Genomic DNA, 24,577 nt, shown 5'->3' on the forward strand with positions numbered 1-24,577 from the left:
TCTTCCCCACACCTCCTGGTTTAATCCCACATTCATTTCTTATGAGGAGCTTCCATTAATGCCCCTGTAATTAACATCGAACCCAAATGGAATGAATGGGAGATTTTCTTATGCACAGGGTAAGGACCCTTAAATAAGAATGAATAATGATCATATTTCCCAGAAGACATCTATGGCAGCCCTCAAGTGTGATTAACTAGACCACTCCTCATCTCTCTTTCTCCACAGAAATAGAACAGTTCATTTGCATGTCATCTGATGTAAGAAGAAACCCTAGCATATAACGGATTATTACCAATGGGTACTTCATTAGGAAAGCTTTTTATTATGATATGTCAGAAAAAGAAAAGACAAAGTAAATTGAGATTCTTGCACCTCTACTAATGACATACCCATTTGAAGATGAGACTCTCTTAGCTTATCCAGAGAGTCACTGACACTCAAGAGAGCTTTCTTAAGTAGACCTGTTTATAGGGAGCCCCCTTTAGAAAGAGGCTCCTGATTGAAACTGCTTTTAAAAAGAAAATCCTATATGAATATTAAACACAACATTTTCTGCCTCTTTTTAAGGATATTCAATGCAGACCCAGGGAGAAAGAAAAAACAAAGCAGCCTTTCCCTCAAGATTCTTTTGAATATGGACATGGGGGATCATGGGTGATTATTTGTTATAAATTAAGGGATGGCTTACAAAATGTAATAAATGTAATTGCTTATAGTCTCCAAGGATTTCAACATAAGATGTGTAAGAGGTGCACACATTTTCCCTAGAATTTTCCAATGGTTTGTCATGAAAAATGATTTAAAAAAGGAGAGAAAATAATCATGAATTTACTTTCACTTTGTGGAATTTTTAGTAAATAAGAAGTAATGAAAATTATTTCATAATTGAAAAAAGGGCATGAGGTTCTAAGCCTCATGACTTACTTCATTAAGCCAAAGATTCATTTCTTTTAGAGAGAATATACAAATTCAGGATATGAATCTGTACCTCAAGTGTTACGTTCATCACTTACAACATCCTACAAGCTTTGGTCCATTTTGAAATTCTTAAGTTCCAAGGAAAAAAGACACATCAAAGTCATTACACACAACACTGCTGTGAATCTGAAACTCCCTATAACTTTTCCCTCTATTTATACATGGGTCACATAGACAACCATTTATTTTCCATTTGCTAAAGACCTCTTGGTGCGCTTGCAAAAACCTGGGGACCCACATACCTCTTCATCTGTCTTGTGCTCAACCTCAATAATCCTATTTTTCAGCTTTTCCTACCTTACCTTCCTTATAAATGTTTTCTATTGGAGTTCCTGTTTTAATGGTGAACTTAAACAATACACCAAACCATGAGTAGTTAAAGTAGCACAGAATCAAGCAGAATTATATTTCGTAATTTAAACTACTAATGTAGTAATAAAATTTAAGGTCAGAATTTCTATGGTTGTGATGTGGTGAAATCTATTCATTACATCATATATCATACAGGATTGTGTGGTTTGATATCATTTTAGCTTCTTTTTCTATTAATTTTAATGTAGTATCAAAGCCATGAATTCTGCACAGAACAATGGATATATGGAGTTTTATTCCATTGGCACATTTGTACATTAGAGGACCTACCATAATAAGATGGACACTGCCACCATAGCCTCCCCCTACTATCCCTTCTGAGTCATGATCAGTCCTGCCTTACTTCCATATCTTTGACTTTTCACAACCACTAATCTGTTTTCTATTGCTATAATTTTGTGATCTTGAGAATATGTAAATGGAATTATATAGCATGTGACCTTTTGAAATGCCCTTTAAAATGCCGTTTTCCTTGGACCATAATACCCATGAGACCCATCTGCGTCATGCTGTATATCAATAATTCAATTCTTTCTATTGCTGAGTAGTATTCCATAGTGTGGATATAGACTGCTCTGTTTAATCATTCATTTCAATGAGGGGACAGTTCAGTTCTCTTTTGTCTTCTGCTATCACAAGTAAAGCCAGGATTAAAAACCAAGAACTCTGTTTTGTGTACATGTTAATATTTCTTTGAGATCAATGCTTAGGTGTGCAATAAGATGGCAAGTAGATTTGATGCTTTTATATCTTGATAAACTTTATTATAATGTGACTATAGCACTTTGGGTTTTTAATCAGTAATGCACAAGGAAACCAGTTTCTCTATACCCTTACGAGAATTCTATGAAGAAAGGCATGTGTGTCTTTTTGTGATGGTCTTAATCTATACTTTCCTAAGAATGGTAAATTCCTCCCATGTGATTATGTGCCATTCTTAATATATGTTAATTTGTGACATCTCATTTCATCATGTGTATATTTTAGTATTTGTTGTTTATCTAATAAGTATACACTAATATGTATCTATATATTCTCAGTCTGAAACTAGTCTTATTTTCTTAAAGAGGATGAACTATCTTGAGAATAAAATGTTCTAATTTTAATGAAATCAGATTTATTCATTCTGGTTTTGTTGGGTATTTGTGTGTGTGTGTGTGTGTGTGTGTGTGTGTGTGTGTGTGTGTGTGTGTACATGTTGTTTAATTTTGCTTTGAGGGAGAGATTTTGAGTTTTGTTTGTTCTTGTTTTCTATGTTATATTTTAGGATTGTATAGCTTTGACTAAGCCTTACATTTAAGTTTATGATATATTTGAAACTAATGTTTGAAGTACATTTATCTTTTGCCTATGGGTATTTATTATGTTTGGTATCATACATTGAAAACAGTAATCATTTTCTAAGTTTAAAAACTAAACAGGCATAATAATTTAAAAGTCTAAATGGCCAATGTTAATGAAATTATACGTTGAACTTAAAATTACGACAGCCAGAAGATAGGTATGAATTAACATAGCAACAAAATAACATATGAAGATATTAACGACTCAGAAAACTCTAAAAAGTTATAAGACATGGCTGCCATTGTAAGGCTCCTTTTTGTAAACTTCGTCAATGTATGAATTGGATTTTTAATCTTCAAGAAGCCTTAGCCTCCAAACATGTCAATAAGAGCTGAAAATGATGGATTTTCCTGATACTTATATTTGACAACTAGGAACTGTAAAGAGAAAATCAAATTACTTGAATAAACTAATGAGCCCTCCACTGTCAATACATAACTAAGCAAAACATAGACAAAGATCACTTTGTGTTGTTTCTTTTCTTTAATATCCTACAAATCACAGAATATCAACAACAAAACACGCCCTTCTACCTCATCTCTCCTCTTCATGGGTCATCACTGTGTACACAAAACTGAGCTAAGCTCTCTGGATAAAAGACCCAAAATCAACACTACTGATTTTTTTCCCTAAGTGCCAAATGATTTTGTTTGCTTGTTTAAATTAATCAATGTGTAGGCTTAGCCTAGTGATTAAGAAAACATACCTGATAGCCAGGTCTGTCTGGGTTCAAATCTTATGCCTTAAGTCTGTACAAAAATATGCAACTTAATTTTATATCACAGATATACAAGAGAGAGAATATACAAGCAAATCTTACAACTACTTTCAGAAGTGGATAAAGCCTTCCTGTGAATTACTTAGGACCATAGTCTGGTTCTCAGTAGACACGGATGGTTCTTTCTGCTCAGTTCCTGTTGAGAAGCATCCGCTCTCCAGCTCGTTATTCTGTTTTCTCTTGTCAGCAAGGCCTCTCACATGTCCACAATTCCAAAGCCTGACAGCAGCCTCTGGTCCATGCTCTTGTGACCATGTCCTATACCATTCTGTTCAATGCTGACACCATCATCAGAACTTATACTTCTCACTGTTTTTTTGCTTCTATAATTTGGATTTAAAAACCATATCCCTTAAAATATAGAATCTAAACTACCTTGAAGTGCAAAGTTCAATAATGTTAAATATAATTTAGACAGTACACTAAGTTTATATCTTCCCTGTACATAATTCATTTTTTAAAATTTCTATTGTATATGTGTGTAATAATATAAATCCTGATGGGTGGATCGGGACCCGGGGGGTGTCTGCTCAAACTATTGCACTAACCAAGGAAAATACAAGTTGTAAACATTGAACCCCTACTCTGATCTACCCAATGGACAGGACATTCTCCACAGTTATGTGGAGAGTGGGGACTGACTCTGATAGGAACTCTGGTGCCCCATATTTGACCACTTCCCTTTGGAGGCCTCATGGCACTCAAAGAAAGAATATGCAGGCTACCATGATGAGACTTGATAGCCTATGACCATGTAGTGGGGGAGGAGGTCACCCTTGGTCATAGACCTAGGAGGAAGGAATAGGGTGAAGGCAGGAGGGAGGAAGGAGGAACAGGAGTATACCAGTGATAGGATAACAATTTAGTTGTAATCTGAATATATTAATTAAATAAAAATAATAAGAAAGGTATATATAAAAAATTAAAATTAAAAAATTTCCTTTCAATCCTTTGTTGATATGTCATCTTTCCTTTCCTAAGATGGGCTTAATTTAGCAACCCTGTATTTGAACCCTTTTCTGCCTCATTGTGTCAGTGCAGCACTCCTATGTTTAATGTACCTGCTTCCATACTTTCCTTCCAATTAACACACCAAATGAAGGAGGGATCACTGTGTCTTCCAGAAAAGGTAAAAGTTCTTTAAAATGTTTAATTAGCACAAAGATCTTCTTCTATATGCCCTTATATACAGTTCCTCAGAAAACTAATGCATTTGTTTTCTCCAATGTTTGTCAAATACAGTCTTTCCATTAATTATTATTGTTATTTACAGTTTTTCATGTCTTCCCTTAACATCTAGTCATCAAGAAGCAATTTTTGGTCACTATTAATTTCTTGAGCAAGCCCTGTTTGAGGCCTTGCCTCTCTACCACAGTGGAAGGTGATTACAGTGGGTAAAATTCAACTGTAATAAAGTATCACGAAAGGGGTGAAACCTTATTTCTAACAACTAGGGAAACCAATGCAAACTTTGAAAATGAGTCATGAGAAACATTGAATGTTCCCATTTCACATGAATAAGCAGGAGAAATCAGGAAGAGAAATGAAGCAGACAAATTCACATAAAATGTTTTATATCAACTATGTCCTATGCTATCAAAAGAAACGAATAAGCACAGATTTGTTTTAAAGACTTTATAGAGACTTAGAAGTTTGATAACCACACACACAAAGTATAATGACTGTCTTTAAATATGCTAAGAAATACTTCTGTGTTTTGGAATTGACCTGATTTCTGTGTAGAAGTATGGACGATAAAAGATCTCTTTTTATACGTGGATATTAATTTAAGCTCAAATTCTAAGCAGTCCTTGAGATTATACAAATGTTTCCATGGCACACACCCATTAAGACTTTTCTTGCTGCTTATAACCCAGGCTGATGTTTTTGCATGTTAAAATTTCCAAGGCCAATTACATAAGAAGCCTGCATGGATAAGTGGTCAAGGGATAATTTCCATGGCAGATGAAACTGGTTCTTAGACCTTAGAACAACTGACTCAATTATGGAAATACCATTCAGGCCATGAAGCTCAGCATAGACACAGTTCCATCAGCCAAAATGAAAACAAAGACCTAATCTATCAAATTTCCAGGAAAGCCTCTCATTGTATTAACCTTGCTTCTTGGCTTCTATATTTTGGCTTCTAACTAACTATTGTTAAAAAGAAGTTGGTTTTTCTGCTTCAAATCTCAACCTGAGAAAGGCTTGAAGGCTTGACGCCACATCCCAAACAGCCAATGTCGATGCTGGCTGCCAGCAAATATTTTCTACTGGCTTAAACCTGTGTATAAGTTGTCACTGGATACTGTGCAACAGCGGAGTTTCTACAAAGCAAAACAAACAACTAACAATAATAAGACAACAAGAAGAAGCAAATCAGTCCTAAGAAAAACACAGCAGTTAGTAGTAACCAGGGTTTGAACTACAGAATCAAAGCAAACTGTTGCTCTCACAGTTACAGTTAGTTATTGGTTTTTACAGTTCCTGTTTGAATTTTCTCCAAAATCATCACAGAACTACCAGCTGAGTGGCTGTTCTCTTTCAGAAATAATGTGTTAAAAAATTCCAACTGGTGTATGATGTTTCAAGTTTTAGAAGTCTTTTTTAAAGTATAGCTTATAATTTATTTTTAAAAAAATCCCTGAGATTAGAATTATGTTAGGAGATATGGGGATATGATATGTTCTTTAGGAAGGAACTTCACCTATTGGTATTCTATTCCCAAGAAGCAGAGCTTTACCTAAACACACTCATACTGGCTAGTTGACCATAGACTTATTTAGAACTATGGGAAATCAAATTCTATTGGGTATAAGACACCTCTTTCTGCCATCTTCTCACAGTAGCCTAAATCAACTAAATCAGAGTCAACTGTTGATGTCTAGAAGGGAAGGCTGCCGAGAAACAGTGAAATCCCAGAAGCTAGGTGAAGCTGAGACCTCTTCTTCTCTCACACAGTATGGTGTGTGTGTGTGTGTGTGTGTTTGTGTGTGTGTGTGTAACTTTAACAAAAATATACATGTAATTTCTAACTGACGAAAGTATAGGTGTATCGTCTAATTAAGACACACACAGCTAGGAATGTCTTTGCTTTTGAAATCTCCTAAGAAAAACCAATTTCATTTTCAGTACTAAGTATGTCAATGGAGTAATTAACCTAGGTCCTTTGAAATTAAATTACAAGATTTTATGGACCACTATGTTGAAAAAGAATTAGACTTATAAAAATTCCTCTACTGTTTTATAATGACTAACTCAAATATAAAAGGAATGCAACCCACTTTAAGGAATTATAGAACCCTTGTGGACCTCTTCAGTCAGAATATAAGGACCTATATTAGAGCTATCAGGGAAAAATATCTGTGTACAAAAGGAGAATGGGAGATGTGGTGTTCAAATAGGACCTAAAAGTGTATAAGTTATGGCATAAAATTACCCTTAATAAGTGTTTCCACTCATAAATGCATACAACTACAACATGCAGACTCACAGAGACAGGTAAACGTTTCCAAGGAGACAAGGGAGAAAGGCTTGAGAAGAATGGGAATTGCATGTTAATTGGCATAGGTTTATTTGGGGAAATTGTTACTTTGAGACAGGGTTTCTCTATGGAGCCAGGTTTTCCTCACCCTAGCATACTTAGCAAAACCATGTCTCAAAAACAAAACAAACAAGAAAATTCAAGGAGCATGGCAGAGCTTAAATTTAAAGTCCCTAAAATTTAAATTGCCATAAGTTTTTATGAAAAAAAAAATCAAACCATTCTGCCTGGATAAGTTTTGCCCACAGCCCAAAATAACATCGAACACATAAAAATCTACAGACTTGTCAACATGAAGCAATGAAGCTAACAGTTCGTCTTGTGCTCCTTTTTGAAGCCACCTGCACCCTCTCACAGCAACGCGCATCCACTCACATACTCGCTCTTCCTTGTGCAGATAAATACATCGATGTAGTCCTAGGTTTAAAACAAGCAGGACTATTATGTGTACAGTGTCCTGCAGCTTTTCTACCCCAGCAATCTGTGACCTATAAATAATGCAGAGCCTCTTCTCGCTCTGATTAAGCTCCTGTAGTCTCGATACATGGACATAAGGTTAAAAAAAAAAAAAAAAAAAAAAAAAAAGAGAGAGAGAGTTACTTGGAGGAGTAAAAGAGGAAATAGTGAGGAAAAAGCAAACCATCTTACCTCATGAAATTCACATGGGTTCTGTCTTTTGGGTTATACCAAAAATCATGTTTTGCATATTTAGCTACTTTAATTACCAAATCACAGACAAACTGAAAGTTCCATATTTTCCTTTTAAGTAAGTAATGGGGGCATTCCACGTGACTCCCCCAAACTTTGAATCACCATCTCCTGGCATTAAAATGTTCACCACCTCATTTTAACTCCTTCCTCTGTACTAGTGGAGTGCTGAGAAAACGGAAATGGAAAAAATAATCTGGGGACTTCATCAAATTTTCATGAATTTTCATTTAGCCCAGCACCCCCTCTTCCCTTGGTCGATAGATCAAGCTGCTGTCATATATTTACCACCTGGGGCTACAGCTGCCATCTCTTGAGGCCACCAGGCGTGGTGCATCTCAGGCAGCCATGCTGAGTCCCAGCAAAGGCCTTGATGCTCTCTCTCTGTTTTGTACACCTCAGCACTTTTTGGGAACTGAAATCCTACCTGCACCTATGTGTCTGGTGCTCCGGGGGGGATCCTGTTGGAAAACTACCTATTCACTTCATGAGCACCAGCCCTCTTGCTGGTAGCCTTGCGCTTCTCTTTTCATTCCATTAAAAACAAAACAAAACACTTTCTGCCTAAACAGCTGCTTCAAATTCAAGTGAATTGAAAGGACTTTCTGAATTTTTGTTAATGTACCCTTATAATGCATAAAAGAAAGTAAACAAGAACCACAATTAAAAAAAAAACCAAACAACAGCAATAACAAAAAAATAATTAGGTGATTGAATGTGGCAATACTTGGCCATGAATGACTTTTTTGTGTGAGAGCAAATATTGTATATGAAAAGACAGTAGATTTTCATACAACAAATAGAGATAAATAGATATCAACAGAATTCTGACATTCATGAGCCGGATGGTGGTGGCACACACCTTTAATCCCAGCACTCAAGAGGCAAAGGCAGGCGGATCGATGTGAGTTCGAGGCCTACAAAGCAAGTCTAGGACAGCCAAGGCTACACAGAGAAACCCTGTCTTGAAAAACAAAACAAACAAACAAAAGCAAAACAAAACCAAAAAAAAAAAAAAAAACCCCACTACATCTGTGACATTCATGATATGACAGACACAATATTTTCTCATTTGAAATAAATATCTAGGTGAAGTAAAGTGAATCAAACATTTCCCATGCTGTTTTGTCATTAATCATTACATAATAAATGTGCACGGTCATTGCGTTTTATCACAATGAGGGGTGAAAGAAAGTACTTCCATGTTATGAGCAAAGCCCAGAGTCATTTCCAAACTCCCTTTGTAGAGGAGGAGTCCACATGGTCCCACACTCAGTAGTGTAGATATTGAGAGATTGCCCTAGTTTCTCCATTCTCTAGAAAGATCTAGAAAAATAGACATTTGTGATTCTACCGCCCACTCCTTTTCACCTGCTCTGTCCTTCTCAATTGCTAGAATTCATGGCTACATTTATTTACCACTTACTTTATTTTAAAATGATTTCTTGTCACTTCAACATTCCTTGTCACTCTAACACCTTTTCGCCATGATGCCTCCTGTACTGACATTTATTTTTTTCCCCATGATCAGCTAGAACTTAATCAGAACAAATGGACTCCATATTGTATAATGGTTCACCAATGACAGACTGCCTGGGGATTCTTCTCCACTTTTACTTACTTCTATGGCCTCAAATTTTATTTGAAAATGCCTTGCTTGCCCAATGCCAGAAGCTATTTTATAATGGAATGTCAGGTGTTTTAATCTTGATACCTCATTGGTATATACAACCATACAGCTAAAGCTATCTCTCATTTTCAGGGCTGTTCCTTCTATACACTTCAATTTTATAAATGATGGCCCTTCAGACTTAGATACTGATATTTCAAATATTCTTATGTCTCAGTATCTAAGTCAGAAGGGCCACCATTGATAAAACTGGAGTGTACAGATGCAGGCAGAGTCGACGGCCAAACTCTGCCAAGACAGTTTAAGCAAGTCCTCAATAGTTCCTACCTCATGAATATGTCTGTCACATATATTGGGCCAGAGGCTGAAGATGATGCTCCAATGTTATAGAGAGTTTTGGGTGACTGCTCAGGTAACAAACTGTCTCTGTTATCTTCTCATTTGGGAAGTTGCTAACTGGCACCCCCTATATACTCAGGTAATTAATTTCATTCCTTCTCAAGTCTCTGATGGAGTTGATGACCAGATAGTTTAGTTTTACAGTTAAGCATAATGTTTAGGGATTAAGATGCTTTTAGGCCTAGATAGATGTTTTAAGTTTATAATGCTGAGATATGATAGCTATTGATTTACACTCAGAAATTTAGACTCATCAAGATAGGAAAGATGTTCTCGTGAAGGCTGCCAAATACAATTAGCCAAAACACTAAGAACGTAGCATTTATATAATTCCTGATTGTTTTATGGTTCTTCTTGCTGTAGGCAGTTTATAGTACATGTATAATAATATAAATGTATATGCAAAAATAAAAAATTAATAAAGAAGAGTGCTAGTAGATTAAACCATTAAATATTTGATGATGTCTGAAAAAAGAATATGTTGAAGACAAACACTGTCTTGCAAACAAACAATAAATTGGCATAATGTGTAGTTCTTGGGTGTATTTCTAACCATTTCTTTTCACTCAGATTTTACTACTCTTTCCAGGTTAGAATCTAAGATCAAGTCTTTTCCAAATCACTTGACAGCTTGCCTCTTCTTGGCTTTCTCTATCATCCCATTAGTGTAATCTCCAGTTCTCTTTCAAACACTTCCTTGCACATAATGGAAAAGTGTAGTCATTGTGATTCAGCACATCCCAATCTATTCTCTCTCAACAACCTTGAACAAGCTATCTGATGGTTAGCAGGGAAACGTGGTCTCTATACCAGGATGATGTTCAAAGTCATTTTCTAAACAAGACATCACACAATATTAAAATCAGACGTTAAATGATGCTTCCATTTTTAGGACTCTTACTTCGTATTATTTATCTAGAAATGTTGAGATATTATTCCTAGGGGGCTTCTCATACTATGTCTTATTTGTACTTTTAATGCATTATAAACTATGAGCATATACAGGGGAAGAGGTCCCCCTCAGTCACAGTCATAGGGGAAGGGAGTAAGGGAAAAATGGGAGGAATGGAGGAATGGGAGGATACAAGGGATGGAATAAGAATTGAGATGTAATATGAATAAATTAATAAAATATATTTAAAAATGAAAAAATAATTTTTCTCCATTTGATTTATTACAAAATAATTAAATGCTGGTCATCTTAAGGGCAATCTGAATTCTGTGAATAGTTTCAAATGACTTCTTTATACCTGTCCCTCAGCACATTAAGTGTGAAGTGATGTTGCTTTATTCAGTATTTCTGTTGCAAGAAATAAAACACACAAGAATATAAAGAAGGTTGGTCACCTAATAAAAAAGAGCAGCAAATAAGTGAATATTATTTGATCTTGGGTAGCTTCAAATACCATGAACTGTTGGCATGGCATTAGAAGAAAGAATTGTATTCACTAGCTAAACCCAACATAAAAGCTTTCTGATTTTTCCTTGTGAGATTATAAGTAATTCAAGCATTTCTTAAAGTTCATTTGTTTGTAAATTTAAAAAAAAACGCTACTCTCATATTACATGGAAAAAATCATGCCTCAACTTTTTTCTCTTATAAAAGTTTGATTATTTAGGATTTAATTAGGGGAGACAGTAATCTTTTCTGATAACATAGAAATAAAAGTTGCACGTGTTTGCAAACCTATTTTGACAAAGCTATTACTAACTTACAAACAAACTTCTAGTGAATTTTAATACATTTTAATGTTCTGAAGTTAAATTAATCAGAGTAAAGTAGTTCTTGACTGCTGAGTAAAAAGAAAAAAAGGAAATGTTGTGGGGAAAAAAAGTAAAACTTCATTTTCATTTATCTAAAATAAAGTCTGTTTACATGCAGTGTCTATTAGCACTATTCAAGGAGTGCAGAACAATTCCCTAAAAGCAAAAGTTACAAGAGTCAAGACCCATTCTTGAAATTGCCATTAAATCGTTTTCCACACTTTGGTCATTTAGTAGTGATGTACTCTTCCACTCACAAAATGGGAGGACAACGTCAGTCATATATATAACAGATATGGATCAATAGATTTGGCAGTGAAGTATTTCAATACGCTCAAAAGTTTCAGAAAGCTGATATTGTTTTAATGGACGTGTAGGAAGAATCTACATAGTCTTAAAGTTGTATTTTCATAATTCATGTCCTATTAAACTGTATTTAAGTACTTTTAAAGATCTATTTTATTAAAAAGTATTTGGTATTTGCTGGAAATTTGCAATAACCATAAAGGGTTTAAATGTTTGTATTTCAATGCTTTTTACACATCTAGTGAGTATTTTAAGAACTTCCATTCATTTTTTTTTATTGAAGTTACACATTTACACATCAGTTTGTTCCTGGCTTCCGGAGTGAATCTCTAAACCAGAAGACAAGACGCTTGTGAATAATATCTCTACCACGACAGGAAAATGACCAATATCTGATTTAATCACCAAAAGGCCCCTGCAGGTGCAAAACCAATGACATATTGCTGGAAGTTTCAACTCACTGTACAAAGACATTGTGATCTGCTGTGGTTACCATATAGAATGTGTTGACTTTAATGATCAAAAGCACCTAATATTTTCGAAACCCTCCCAGTTATAACAAGGGACCATCTTCTCTACCTGTGAGCCATTGCTGTCGTCTTACTCACAGTTCACTGCAGATAAAACATTTACTTAAAACAAGTAATTTACTATCAAAATTCATTGTATTTTTAAAAAACACAACCCACATCATCAGACAATGCCATCTACCACACACCATCCATGAAGCCAATGGACTCTATCTAAAGAGATGCCAAGCTCTAAAATCTTTCTTTTCATTGTTAGCAAAGATGTCAAATAAATATATCAAAAAGTTCAAAAGAGGGAGAAAATTCTTATCTTTTTTGACTGGCAAGACTGAGTAGAAATCAGAAACTATGACACAGCATAGTCAACTATAAAAAATAAAGTTATTGTTATATTTGGTGGTGTATTCTCTCGTTGGTAACTACTGTTTCTGAATTTGGTCTATAAAGAAAGGGAGATACTATAATGTAGAGAGTAAAACAATGTGTTACTTCAAAAGTTATAGGTATACATGTATAAATATTTATATGTATCTATACACCTATGTGTGAGTAACAGAAATGGGTGAAATATTGAATTTATGTCTGCATTTCATGACATTATTATAAGTGAAGTTGTTATTTTAACATAAGCAACATTGAAACTCAACTATGTATTTCATCAATAGTTCAAATTTTCAATAAGAATAACCTGCTGTTTCAATATAATAGCATAGCCTTTACACTAATTTAAGTAAATAAAATTGTGGCAGCCCTAATACTGACAATATTACAACCATATTTGCTCAGAGAAGCAAGGGTTGTGTATTTTCAGTTGTTTTACTCTACAGTTCCTATGCATCCGTGAGAAACAATAAAACTTACTAAAGCGAAGCAGAACAAATGTGCACACGAGGCCCATGGTGGTTACTTACATGCCACTTCCAGAGATGCGTTCCGACTCACTGCTTCGCCAAGATAGTTCCTTGCAACACAAACGTAGCTCCCTTCATCCGGTTTACTTCTGCGTCCGTGCACAATTCTCAAAAAGAATAAGGATCCGCTGGGCAGAAGCATCCTGTGTGACCTGGGATCATCTTTGTCTGTCTCCACTCTCTCACCATCCTTGTACCATTCGATAGTGGGAGTTGGCCGGCCCTCTGCTTTGCAGTTCAGGGTGGTGGGCTCTCCCTTGGAGACGATGACATCAGAAGGGTGTTCTACAATCCTCGGGGGAAAGTCTTCTTGACGAAGGCGAGATCCTACAAAACACGACACAATGAAGTTAAGCTTAACACGTTTCTTATCTGTAATGTATGATTCGTTTAGATTTCTACTCATAGGGCTAAATATTTTCAAATATTTAATAGAATATCATGTTGACATGAGGATCAAGGTGAACAGGACTGACTGACTTCTTGTTCTGTCAATATTTACTATTTAATGGGATAGCAAACCAAGTGTACAATTGGAACACCATGAGCAAAGCACAGGGAAACCAGACAGTGTACACAACACATTGTTCAATCAGAGAGAAACAGGGTAAGGCTGGTAAAGTTTCAGGTTATTTTTGAGATGTATGCCCTTAATTTTACATGCACACTGAATTTGACATGCAGTAACATGACTATCTATGCAAGCACTAAATAACAAACAAATAAAAATTTTGGTTTCCAGTATAAGGGATGGAAAGCAAGAGGCAAACTACCCCCTTGTAATTCAAAATAATAAAAATAAATAAATAAATTCTAAATAAATAATGTGGTAGTAGAAAATAAAAGAAATATATTTTGTACATTAATATAAATAAAGATGGAATGGAGTATTTCACTATAGGGTAAAACTGATAGTCCATTCCTCTATCTGAATGCTTTCTGTCCTTTAAGGACAGATGTGTTGAAAGTAGGGTGCCCATGGTATTAAAATTAAGATAAGGATGACCTGTAAGACTTATGACCTGCCAAAGGATCATTAGGTGAGTGGCTATCATCTTTGGAAGAGACTGTTGCTTTTCCTATAGGCTGAGTCAATTTTTGCAAAAGTGAATTGTTACAAGATGGGTAGTGTGGCTTCTGAATATCTCTAGCTACCTGTCTTGACTTTTGATATACATCCAACAATCAATTTGCCACTCATTGTTCTGTAATGAAGGCAGTACGCCCTCATTCAGAGCTATGAGTTGGATCTATGAAACTAAGAGCTAAAAAAATCCTCTTAATTTATAAAGTATCTAGGTATTTTGTAGTAGCAACAGTAAATATGCTAATATAAATACCAAAATGATACTCTTATGATACAATAAAAGCTTAACCATTAAATAATAGAAGAAATATAAGACCTAGATGTGATAAAATTATGCCTTGTATTTTATTTCAGATACTTTTGAGTGTTAAGGATCTATTTGATAATTTATTGATCTGTCTGTGCATACCCTGGAAATGGTGTTATACTGAGCTATGCCACCCAACATGAGTGATAAGACCTTACTTCTGATAGAACACCAAATAATCTTAACAACCACTGTCTGAGTACTTTCGACTTTCACACAGTCACTGTTTGGGTAATGCAGGTAATGCCTTCCAGATAAATCAAATGGGTATTCTAAAAGCAATAGCCCTTTCAAGAAAATAATGATAATGATCTATAGTGGAGCATCTTCCATTTTGCTATTATAACTTTCCATGCAATCACCTAAATTTGCACACTTCTGATCTGGAAAGAGAGGCAATATGCCTCAGGGTAATTCTAATCAAATTTAAGTCAATCACCATGCATATTTTAGTTGAATAAACAGAACTTAATTTGGCCATGAGTTTAGCTTTTATTTTGGAAGAGAATACATATCTTAATGGTTGCAAACTACAAATTTCATTTAATCAGATCCAGCAAATGGACATACAGATTGTAAGCATTGGGTGCATCCATAAAAAATTGCAGGGCAAAATCTTAAAACTGATTTAATAGATGTGATATGTTTGGAAAGGGAGTCACAATCTGCAGGACAGCAACACAGGGTATATATCATGCATACTGTGCCATTAAAGCAAGTTATGTGTTACATAACACTTTTCTCAGTTATCATTTTAGACTTTAAATGCAATTATCAAGCCTGCAACAGTTAACTAGAGCAGAAAATAAAATGGGAATGGTCTCATCACTCCAACAAAGATAGATTAAAAGGAAGATATATAGAAATAATTAATAAAGATACAATCTGAACGTTAAGGTGTAGTTGAAAATGTGAGGATTCTATATGAGCACCCTTAAATTATGACACTGCACACTTATGGCCCTACAAGAGAGCCAATAAATAAATCTTAAATAGTAGCTTGATGAATTATTTGTAATATAAAAAATGGGTGTTTGGAGAGGAGTGAGTATAGTGTGGTATAGAATGTGTGATATATTTTTTCACTACGTTTTCACAGAGGTCTGAGCCTTTAAATTATGAAAGACTGTAAGTCTGCTTGATTTAAGCATGTGACTCCTGTATGTGACAACACAAGCCAAAGCTGAGATGTCTATGGAACTAAGTGGGGAAATGACACACTACCCTGTGTACAGGGGGAGGAGTGCCCATCATGCAGAGTCCTATAAAACATTGGGATGTACAGAGTCTTATTATATTTTGTGGCCCCAAATGAGTATAAAGAATAACATAAAGAAAAAGAGATCACAGAAACCAGATGGGAATGCAGGCTTAGAATGCTGAACCTGCAAACAAGGTTCCTGAGATATACACACATCAAATAAGGATGGATTCAATTTTGTGTGGCCCTGAGTTAAGAATATCTTTGAAATTCTGTTGGAAAAGGAAGCAGATATGGTAGAAATAGGAGGAGTCAAAGAAAAGAAACAAAAAGGAAGGGTAGAGAAAACGGAGGAAATATATGAGGAAAAGAGGAAAGAAAATGGCCATGTGCTATCATGCTATGAAGTTCATCATCTGCTCCTGCTTACAATGACTGACTCTGACAACAATATATTTTCCATTGCAATATCCACTTGGAATGTCTATCTTTTAATCAAACCATAAACTCTTTTCTCCAGATTTCAAACAAATTACCTTAATTCTAAGGTAGTATTAGTAATACACACAAAATATGAAATATGCAACCCCACTTATTGAAAAGATAGGGGAGCAAACAAAACAATAGCGATAGAATTCAGTGTCCTTGTATCTTGCATCAATTCTATTATCTTTACACTTCTTAATTATTAATTAGGATGTCATTATAATTAAAAGGTTTTATTTAACTCATCCTAGCTATTATAAAAGAAAATGGGAAATTTAAAAAAATATTTTATTAATTTATTCATATTACATCTCAATTGTTATCCCATCCCTTGTATCCTCCCATTCTTCCCTCCCTCCCATTTCCCCCTTACTCCCCTCCCCTATGACTGTGACTGAGGGGGACCTCCTCCCCCTTTATATGCTGATAGTGTATCAAATCTCTTCTTGGTAGCCTGCTATTCTTCCTCTGAGTGCCACCAGGCCTCCCCATCAAGGGGGTGTTGTCAACATGGGGCACCAGAGTTCCTGTGAAAGTCAGTCCCCACTCTCCACTCAATGGTGGAGAATGTCCTGTTGAAATAGAGAATTTTTAAAAAGACTTCTAATGCTAATATTCAAATGTTAAGGTACGCTATGCAATAGTCATATAACTTCCCCATAGCTGAAGTGATTGTAGGAACAGAAAATATATTCAAGAGGGTTCATGTGTAATGTATCTGACATCTTTAAATATCAAGAGAAGAGCAAGGATAGTTTGCATGCTTTATGTAGTGTATTAATAAAAACTCTTCTGAAATTGACTTCAATAAGAGAATTACCTAAATATCATTACTAATAATTAAATTATGAAACATCAGCCTTGGTTTTCAAGGAGATTCACCAGAATCACCCAGAATGCATTTGAATATGGAATGTTTTGCAAATATTTATGTCATCCGTGCACCGGGCCAAACTCGATCTCTGAATACCCCAATTTTAGAACATGTGCAAACAGACAAGCATTGAGATGTTTCTTTTCTTATTTAGTTGTGTTGTTGTTGTGTGTGTGTTTGTGTGTGTGTGCGCATGTGCACACATGCTTACACTGCAAGTATGTGCACCTATGGGTGTGGATGTATATGTGCCTGTGGTGCATGTTCACATGTGTTTGCATGTACTTGGATGGCACAGTTATGTAGGTGCTATTCTTTGATGTTTCTCTTCCGTGTCTTCGAGACAGCACATCTCAAAGAACTTGGAGTTCTCAATTTTGTCTATCCTGGCTGGCTGGCAGGTGAGCTCCCATCATAGTTCTAAAAAGGAGAAGTCCCTGGTTTCTACAGTATATAGGTAGCATAGGACAAGTGTAGGAAGCTGCAGTACTAGAGTTCCTACCCAGACAAGATCATGCATTTAGATTAAACTGTATCTAAGCATCCCATAGTGATATCAGCAGATGTGCCCTCAACCACTTGACTGAGGACCCCAATTTACATAATGAATAATTCCTATTTCTCAAAGACTTTTTAATATTCTTTGGAAATTTTCACTTCACTAAATTTTAGTGCTTTGTTATCCTGTTGCATTTTGCTTTATTGACCAATAATGACCCAAATGCTTTGAGCACTTTGAAACTTTTATTCTCAGGAGTGATCCAAATTGCAGGCTACAATAAGGACAATCAAGCATCTAGAAGTATGGTTTTTTTTTTGTTTTGTTTTGTTTTTTTTTTTTTTGTACTTCAGGGGTTTCTAAGTAAAATGCCCCTGCCTCATTCTTCAGTAGAAAGCTGGTGTTAACTGAAATATAGTTTTAGTTTTCATTCAAAAACAACAACAACAAAAGCAAAAAGCAAAAAACTCTATCAACTATTAGTACCTTGACAAGTCAAACAATGCCTACCAAAATGGTCTGAGGTTTTCTGACAGAAGAACTTCACTACAAATTAGAGGCAGATCCAGGCGTTCTTTTCCTACAGTAAAATTTCCAGAGTGTCTATTTTTTTTTTATCTTAAAGGGTATGCACCTGTTTATCCTCTTATAGTAATCATGTCTGTTCAAATAAAGTAGTTTCCCATAGGCAATTATACTACTAAAATTAATAAGGAGGATTACTACAATAATGGTGATGCTTAAGTGAGTAGGTGAATATTGTAACATTATCTCCATCCCATTTTGATGACTACAGTAATACGACATGGATTAGTGAAGGCTGCCTGACAGTAAAGTAAGAAACAGAACTTCAGAAATGAAGGATAAAGATTATTACTCAGCTATTATTAATGTGCCTGCTTATCTCATTTATGTGGTGTAAATCAAATATGAATATCTCACTTCAGTTTCTCCATAGACTAAAAGAAACAGATAGATGATAGTTTACAGATAGATAATTTGATGATAGAGAGATGGTTGATAGATAGATGGATTGCAGATTAAAGCCTAGTCGGTCCCTGTGATAGTAAGTAGTCAGCATATCATACTTTCCTCCTCCTGTGAACTGTTACAATATTCTTCCCAAATCTAGCTCACAAAACACTGAGCCAACTGACAAGAGTCTCTTTGCTTGGAAGAATTTTTACATTATTGCTTTGTTGTTTGATACATTTAACTCCATCCAGTGATAGCTTATATTTCCCCATTGAAATAAAGCCAACTCAACATTTTCCTCAGAGAAAGAAATGTGACTCAGTGCCATAGTGATCAGTGATTTGAAATAATTGGTAACAAAGTGAAAACCATGAATCACTCTGCTGAATTAATACTTGAAACTTTTGGTAATTTTATTTCAGGAAGACTAAACCCGAGTGTGCTTCTCTTATTGGAGAAGAAAAAATAAAAAGAGATGTTGAGATAAGTGTTACCCCTGGAGCTCCTGTAATGGGATCCAATACATGAAAGGATTTTTGTACATTTGAAAACTACTAAAACCTTCCCAAGACAGTTGGTTTAAAGAAATCTATAAGGTTCCCTTTACCTGTGGAAGTAGATGAAATATATTATCATATGATACCATACATGCTGAAATCCTGTAATATATTATATCATGAAATTAATTAAATGTAGACTTAATATCAAAGCACTATCAAATAGACACACAGAAATATTACTTTAAAGTAGAGTATTTCAAAAACAGTCTCCAAATTAACAAGTTTTATACAAAATGAATAGGCAATGAGAAACAAAATTTTAATTATTTTTATCAACTCAGTAGTCAGCTTAAATTGTCAAAGTACCCAGTTTCATAATATGGCATCCAGCAAGTCCTTATTACTTAATTTTCTGGAATAATATACAGAAGGCATAGCTACCAAAGAAAAATCCAATCTCAAATCCACACTCTACGATGGAGAGCCAAAGACAGTGAAGAATGACAGCATTGAGGTTTCCTCTCCCAAACTTGCCCACTCTAAGTTTCCAGGGTGACTTTTCCTTAACTATTCCCTCACTTTCTTAGCTCTTTTGAGAGTATAACACCTCAGGTTGCCAGATACTAACTTTTAGTCCTGTGTTTTACTACCTTAGCTTTGTGCTTTGGGGGCTGCCCAGAGAGTTACAGTGATCTTCTAGTCTCTGTCCCACTAGTACTGGAACAACATACATTAGCTGCTATGCCCAGCCTTTTACAAGAGAGCTGAGATCTGGATTCAGGATGTTATGATGTGAAGCATGCACATTACCAACAAAGCCATCTTCCATGACCTCTGATCTATTTGATAAATAATTTTAGCCTAAGAAAAACTGGCAATATATAGCTACATCTTTTAAAACCAATTATTTCATTCACGGGAGAAAAAGTAAAAGAAGTGGAGATCTTCAAATTTTTCCTCGTTGGTCATAGTGAATGGAAGAAAACAGATTCATGAAAATGTTTCTCTAAATTTCATAATTAGGGGGGATCCAAGATGGCGGCGAGCAGTGTGGACCGCGTTTGGAGGCTCCAGTGAACAATTCAGGGAATTGCACAGATTTCTGAGCCAGGAACACCGAGGTCCGAACATCACGGCAGCGGGAGTGCTCCACGGTTCGGAGGGACCAGGGTGCGGAGGACCTGCGTGCCCCTGCACACGGGAGGAGCGTGGTTTTTCTCTGATCGGAGCGGCAGCGGTAGAGGCGGCAGCACCAGCGGCACCTGCAGCGGCGGCTGAGGTTTGCAGCTCATAGCCTTCCGGTGGAGGCGATTGGTGTGGTGGCTGGTGGGAATTGCTGCGGGAGAGGGGACTCGGGGCAGGATTTGGGTCGCGTGGAGCCTTTGGACCCAGATTGGACTCGGCGGACAGTTCGGCCCCAGAGTCCCGGGTATTGGCCCGGCCCAGCAAACAATTCTGCCTGAGGCACTAACTCAGCGTGGCCATAGCTCCCCTGCTGTGGCGCAGGCTTAGTTGAGCACGCTGCTCCACACTAGGCACTACCTCAGCTCAGCGGCAGCTCCCCTGCGGTGACACAGTCTGGGCGGAGCACTTGGTTTCACCACAGGCGCTAACTCAGAGCAGCCGCAGTTCTCCTGCTGTGGCGCAGGCTTGGTGACGTGCTCGGTTCCATCCTAGGCACCACCTCAGCTCAGCGGCAGCTCCCCTGCGGGGACACAGTGCGGGCGGAGCACTTGTTCCACCACTGGCGCTAACTCAGAGCAGCCACAGTTCTCCTGCTGTGGCGCAGGCTTGGTGACGTGCTCAGTTCCATCCTAGGCACCACCTCAGCTCAGCGGCAGCTCCCCTGCGGGGACACAGTCCGGGCGGAGCACTTGTCCCACCACTGGCGCTAACTCAGAGCAGCCGCAGTTCTCCTGCTGTGGCGCAGGCTTGGTGACGTGCTCGGTTCCATCCTAGGCACCACCTCAGCTCAGCGGCAGCTCCCCTGCGGGGACACAGTCCGGGCGGAGCACTTGTTCCACCACTGGTGCTAACTCAGAGCAGCCGCAGTTCTCCTGCTGTGGCGCAGGCTTGGTGACGTGCTCAGTTCCATCCTAGGCACCACCTCAGCTCAGCGGCAGCTCCCCTGCGGGGACACAGTGCGGGCGGAGCACTTGTTCCACCACTGGCGCTAACTCAGAGCAGCCGCAGTTCTCCTGCTGTGGCACAGGCTGGACAGAGCTCTCGGTTCCACCAGCTCTAAGACTCTGGTTGGACACAGTGTACAGTTTGAATCCAGAATTCCTGGCTGAGATTGGTGGTCAGTTCGGGCCCTGAGTCAATAACTGACCACAGCACGCACTTTGGGCCAAAAGGCCCTAGTGGAGCTTGGTGCGTAGTCCCAGCCCAAAAATTCTGGCTGGGCCCTGTGTGCATTTTGGGCCCAAAATCCCTAGCTGAGCTTGGCAGACGGTTCTGGCCCTGAGAATGTAGCTGAGTTCTGCCCGTGGTTCGGTCCCAGTGCTCCTGGCTGGACTTGGCAGGGAACACAGAAGGCTGTGGATACCTTGGCCTGACCCAACGCTCATTCAGAGACCCAGAACAATTGCAGGATCCACAGCAGAGAGGGACTGAGGATCACTGGCTGTGAGAGACCAGAACAACAGGGCTAACCTCCTAACATCCACACCAGTGAAGCTTTGAGCTCGCAGCCTAGGGAAATCGTAAGAAAACAAGTGAATCTATCATCAGACACCCTCCATTCAACTCTGGAAGCTACCCAACAAAAACAAAGACGGCAAGATGTCTAAAGGACAACGAAAAAGCATACGCAAAAAACCCCAAAACAACATGGCGTCTCCAGTTTCCAGCTATCCCAAAGAAAACCACCCAGAGAACTCAAATACAACGGAAATACAAGAAAATGACCTCAAATCCTTAGTAATGAGGATGATAATGGAGGAAACAAATAAAATTCGTAATCAAATGCAGGAAGACGCAGACAAACAGGTGAGAGACATAAAAGAAGCACATAGAGTGGAACTGGAAAAATTGCAGGAAAATGCAAACAACCAGATGAAAGAAATAACTAAAACGGTTCAAGCTCTGAAGACCTATAAAGAGGCAATGGAAGAAACTCAGGAATATACAAAAAATCAGATGAAAGAAATCAAAAAATCAGTTCAAGATCTGAAAATGAAAATGGATTCAATGATAAACACACAGACAGAAGAAAAACGAGAACGTGAGACCTCAGAGAAGAAGGCGAGCAACACAGAGGTGAGCTTTTCTAACAGAATCCAAGAGATGGAAGAACGAATCTCAGGGCTAGAAGATACAATCACAGATATTGAATCAACCATTAAAGAAAATGCCAAATCTGGAAAACTCCTGACACAAAACATCCAAGAAATTAAGGACACCATGAAAAGAAGAAATTTGCGGATAATAGGCATTGAAGAAAGAGAAGACATCAGACTCCAGGGCCCAGAAACTATTCTCAACAAAATCATAGAAGAAAATTTCCCCAATCTAAAGAAAGAGATGCCTATAAACATACAAGAGGCCTACAGAACACCAAATAGAATTGACCAGAAAGAAAAACTGCCCGCCACATAATAATCAAAACACAAAACATGCAGAACAAAGAAAAAATATTAAAAGCTGCAAGGGAAAAGGGCCAAATAACATTTAATGGTAAACCTATCAGAATTACACCTGACTTCTCAGCAGAGACCATAAAAGCCAGAAGGGCCTGGACAGAGATCCTGCAAACCCTAAGAGAACACAGATGCCAGGCCAGACTACTTTACCCAGCAAAATTATCAATAACCATTGATGGAGAAAACAAAATATTCCATGACAAAAACAAATTCAAACAGTACCTATCCACAAATCCAGCTTTACAGAAGGTACTAGAAGGAAAACTCCATCCCAAAGGGTCAAGCTACAACCAAAACTACCCAGGAAATAGATAACTATCCCATGGCAAAAACACAACCACACAAACGCTCGACTGGAAACAACATCAAAATTAAGACTCTTAACAGTCACTGGTCATTAATATCTCTCAACATCAATGGCCTCAATTCTCCAATAAAAAGACACAGACTAACCGAATGGGTACATAAACAAGACCCAACATTCTTCTGCATCCAAGAAACACATCTCACCCATAATGAAAGGCATTACCTCAGGGTAAAAGGTTGGAAAAAAATATTCCAAGCAAATGGTCACAAGAAGCAAGCAGGGGTAGCCATTTTAGTATCGAACAAAATAGACTTTCAACCAAAATTAATCAAAAGGGATGAGGAAGGACACTTCATACTCATCAAAGGTAAAGTCAACCAAGATGACATCACAATTCTGAACATCTATGCTCCCAATACAAGGGCACCCACATTTGTAAAGATCTCCTAAAAAAGCTTAAACCACACATCGATCCCCACACAATAATAGTGGGAGACTTCAACACCCCACTCTCACTGAAGGATAAGTCATTGAAACAGAAACTAAGTCGAGAAATAACATCATTAACCAATGCCATGGGTCAAATGGATCTAACAGATATCTATAGAACCTTTCACCCAAACAAGAAAGAATACACCTTCTTCTCTGCACCCCATGGAACCTTCTCCAAAATTGATCACATCGTAGGTCACAAAGCAAGCCTCAATAGATACAAGAGGATTGAAATAATACCTTGTATCCTATCAGATCACCATGCTCTTAGGCTGCAATTCAACAACAACAGAAATAACAAAAAGCCTACACGTTTGTGGAAACTAAACAACTCTCTGCTAAATGACACCTGGGTCAGGGAAGAAATAAAGAAAGAAATCAAGGAGTTTCTGAAATTCAATGAAAATGAAGAAACAACATACCCAAATTTGTGGGATACATTGAAAGCAGTGCTAAGAGGAAAATTCATAGCACTAAGTGCCTTTAAAAAGAAATTGGAAACATCGCACATAAGCATCTTAACAACACAACTGGAAGCCCTAGAAAAAAAGAAGCAGAAACACCCAAGAGGAGTAGACGCCTGGAAATTATCAAACTCAGGGCTGAAATTAACAAATTAGAAACTAAGAAAACAGTCCAAAGAATCAACAAAACCAAAAGCTGGTTCTTTGAGAAAATCAACAAGATAGACAGACCATTAGCCAAACTAACTAAAAGGCAGAGAGACAGTATTGAAATGAACAAAATCAGAAATGAAAAGGGAGACATAACAACAGACACTGAAGAAATTCAAAGAATCATAAGATCCTACTTTGAAGGCATATACGCCACAAAATTTGAAAATCTAAGGGAAATGGATGATTTTCTTGATCAAGTTCACTTGCCAAAGTTGAGTGAAGAACAGATAAACAAGTTAAATAGTCCCATTTCCCCTACAG

The 24,577-nt window shown here is 37.3% G+C and overlaps 1 protein-coding gene across 1 annotated transcript in view; it reads right to left on the bottom strand.

Moving 5' to 3' along the window:
• Robo2 (roundabout guidance receptor 2) overlaps positions 1-24,577 on the bottom strand; it is a 1,234,122-nt gene that overhangs the window by 459,806 nt on the left and 749,739 nt on the right. Inside the window, exon 2 of the mRNA XM_051150142.1 lies at positions 13,268-13,594. Within this exon, the coding sequence (XP_051006099.1) occupies positions 13,268-13,594 (327 nt within the window). The remainder of the gene's footprint in view (positions 1-13,267; positions 13,595-24,577) is intronic.

The sequence above is a fragment of the Acomys russatus genome, chromosome 8 (assembly GCF_903995435.1).
Source record: "Acomys russatus chromosome 8, mAcoRus1.1, whole genome shotgun sequence".
Lineage (NCBI taxonomy): Eukaryota > Metazoa > Chordata > Mammalia > Rodentia > Muridae > Acomys > Acomys russatus.